We start from the raw sequence: 3299 nt of genomic DNA, 5'->3' as shown, positions 1-3299 counted from the left end.
TAATAAACTTATATATATATATATATATAGAGAGAGAGAGAGAGAGAGAGAGAGAGAGAGAGAGAGAGAGAGAGAGAAAGAGAGTATTGGGAATTAATTAGGGTTTGTGTGTGTAATAGAATATATATATTTAGTAAAAATATTTATTTTAAAAAATATTAATTAAAATAAAATTTCTAATTTTTGAAAGGTTAAACTATCAATCTTATTTTAGAATTGTGAATTTTTAAAGTAAGAAATTCCGTAATTTTCACTTTTGGAATTTACGAGCATTCAGCGGCACGATTAATGGGTCAGGCCCAAATGGTGGGCTTATCTTTCTGTTAAATTTTTACACGTGGAAGTGAAATAAAAAATTTTAATAGAAGGAGTCCAGAGCAATCAGATTCGAGGGTTTTTTGCATAGTGGAAGATAAATTTGGAGACAGTTATTTCTTGGTATTAATAGTGAAATTGTAATTTTCTTACACCTAGTAAAAATTTTCTCTATTTTTTCTATTTTCTGTTTTATCTTCCATCTTAAGTAGTTTGAGTAAAAGAGGGTAACGGTAGGTTGATCGTCAGCGTTAAGATGTATCGATAGAATAATAATTTCTCAATATTAATAAAATAAAAATTAATCATCTTAATAATTGAATTTAATTTTCTAAAAATTCTATAATTAAGATATTATTTATTTTATTTATGCTTATTATTTGTGAGTTGACATTTATATTTGGTGCCATTCTTCATGGGTTGTAGTGAAAACGATATCATGTATTGAATTTTCAGCCATAGTCCCAACTCCCCACATTATTTATGTGGTATGTAGTTAATAGTTATGTCAATTTCTTCAATCAATTCATATACACTATTAATTCGAGATATACGTGTCCTATAGACGTAAACAGTAAGCTACTAATTTTTAAGGAACCGAAAGAAGCACTTTGTATTTTGAATCTTCGGAGTTATAGGCCTCTTTAAGTTTCATTTATTTCGTTAACTTCGATATCTTACTTTATAGTAAAAATCATTCAAAGTGAAGAGGGAGATTATTTTTGGACAATTATACTATTTGGTCATCTATCACGTGTCTATCGTGCTATCTCTTACTATCTATTTAGACATTTTGTCAAATTGAAACACCGTGATACCATGTTAAAAGATTGGGAGAATGGTGTAGTATAAACTAAAGGTTGAGAACATAGATATCGCATTCTGGAAAGGTTCGAGCCGCCTAACGAATTTACCCTTTTTATTTGGACCATAAAAGAAGATCTCCTTATTAAGATTTGTCAATTGATATTGGGTAATAAGTGATAACATGACGTTAACAATATACCATAATGTAAATTTAGATACACAAGTTCAGTGGTAGTTTTGTTATTTACGTTATATTACAACTATACTACACACGTGCTTACCTATCAAAGAGGAAAAAGGAAAAAAGGTGCATAATTGATTTGGAGGTTATTCCAAGGCAAATATAGTCTAAGAGAATATTCAGAGGTTATTCCGATTGCTTTGTAGTTATATGAAAACGGAGATTCAATTGTGATTATTATATCAATCGGGGGGTTTTTGGTATATTTACACGAGAGTTAAAATTATTAAAAAAGTAAATATTTATCGTGGCAATAAATAAAATGACAATTTGTTTTTGCCACGTTATCGACGTGATTATCCTTTACCATTAAAAGTTTATGTTTTGCAAGTGAAATCAGCAAAACGCATTTTCTTTTCTTTACAATGGTTTGCATTTTTGAATTCGCTTTGAAATTGAAAAATATATTATTACACTTATTCTTTAAAGAAATCCATAATATTAACTCGTCTAAATGTCAAATAATTTGAAAAGTTTTCTCCATATGGTTGTTGCAAAACAAATATTGAAACCAAAAATTCTGAATTGATACTAATATATGATAAATTGTGTTTCACGTGATGAAACAGATTCTTTTATCATTTTTTTTAATTCAAATTAAATTTAACATTTCTTTTTTTTTTTTTTTTTTTTTTCCTTTTTTTTATTCAAATTTAATTTAACTATGACTTGTGAGAATCGATATGTGGTAGAAGTGATATTAGCCCCTGTTTGTTTATCATTATTTGCACAAAAAAATGAAAAATATTATTGTTATCCATCACATCAAACCACCATATTTGACTTTCTATTTTTTGTGTGGGGCTCGTAATAACTATATTTTTCATTCTCATTCTTACATTAATATGGCTCAAACGGGACCTAGATAACATTGAATTTGAAACCGTTTGGCCTGGCCGGCCCCCGATGAGGACGGCAAAGAAGCTTCCAAATATCACTCGTAACAGAGGCATAATATTTTAATTAGGTAGGTGGCTTCTCATATAGCAATATAAACAGTTGTCATCATGCTACTCCTCCTCTTGTGCTTAACTATGATACTATAAAGAATGCGTTCTAAATGGATTTTGGAGTGACAGTCTGGTTTTCTTGGAAACCAATCCCAAATTTTGGTGTGGAAAAGTTTAGCATTGATATTTATGATCCGTCCTGGATAGAAGAAGTCATAGATAGTCAGTTGAAGAAGGTCAAAGTAACGTGGCACTTCATTGGAAGAGGGGATTGTTGGAAAGTGAGAATAAAATTATGGACATTGGAGCAACAGTTGACTAACATGAAAACGTGTTATTCGGTCATGGAAAGATAAATAGGCTTATAAAGGGTGTTGACAACTCCATCTAAATAGTAAACCTTTAGATACGAAACCTTATTTCAATATCTAAACAATGAACGGCTTGAATATTTCTTCAAACAGCTTTAAATAAGAAACATAGAAGTTAATATTTATCACATGAATCGCTTGTTCATTGATTTCTCTCTTTTATTTGATCGGGTTAGTGTTTAGTGTTCTAAATTTTAGATATGAGATAGAAAATAGCGCGAAACTTTCCATGGCCAAAGACTCTCATGCCTTTTCTTGCTCGGACCAACCCAAAAGACCCTATTTAACGAGTCTTTCTTCATTTTTAGAGCAAGAAGCGGAACTACAAGAAAACGCTCTTTATCTTTATGGATGATCAATTCATTTCTAAATATAGTTGAGAGATTTTATTAAAAAGTTGATAAAATTTTAAATCGAAGTGAACAATTAATTTTATCACATGTTTTATGATACACACATCATTTATTTACTTTTTAGTCATATATTTTATTAAAATTTATTAAAAAATTAATTGTTTGCCTAACAAACACGGGTTAAATAGGACGATAAACAGGAATATTGAAATGGTATTGGCACTACTAAAAGGGTAGGGCCCCTATTATAGTCGGTAACGAT

General features: G+C 29.9%; 1 protein-coding gene across 1 annotated transcript in view; it reads left to right on the top strand.

The window, feature by feature from the left end:
• LOC111392761 (calcium-dependent protein kinase 32-like) overlaps nucleotides 1-3039 on the top strand; it is a 7796-nt gene extending 4757 nt beyond the window's left edge. Inside the window, exons 3-4 of the mRNA XM_023018160.1 lie at nucleotides 1338-1459; nucleotides 2883-3039. Coding sequence (XP_022873928.1) covers nucleotides 1338-1459; nucleotides 2883-3039 — 279 coding nt within the window. The remainder of the gene's footprint in view (nucleotides 1-1337; nucleotides 1460-2882) is intronic.
• The last annotated feature ends 260 nt before the right edge of the window (nucleotides 3040-3299 follow it).

This window comes from Olea europaea, unplaced genomic scaffold, assembly GCF_002742605.1.
Source record: "Olea europaea var. sylvestris unplaced genomic scaffold, O_europaea_v1 scaffold973, whole genome shotgun sequence".
Lineage (NCBI taxonomy): Eukaryota > Viridiplantae > Streptophyta > Magnoliopsida > Lamiales > Oleaceae > Olea > Olea europaea.
This window is presented reverse-complemented; position numbering and strand designations above follow the sequence as displayed.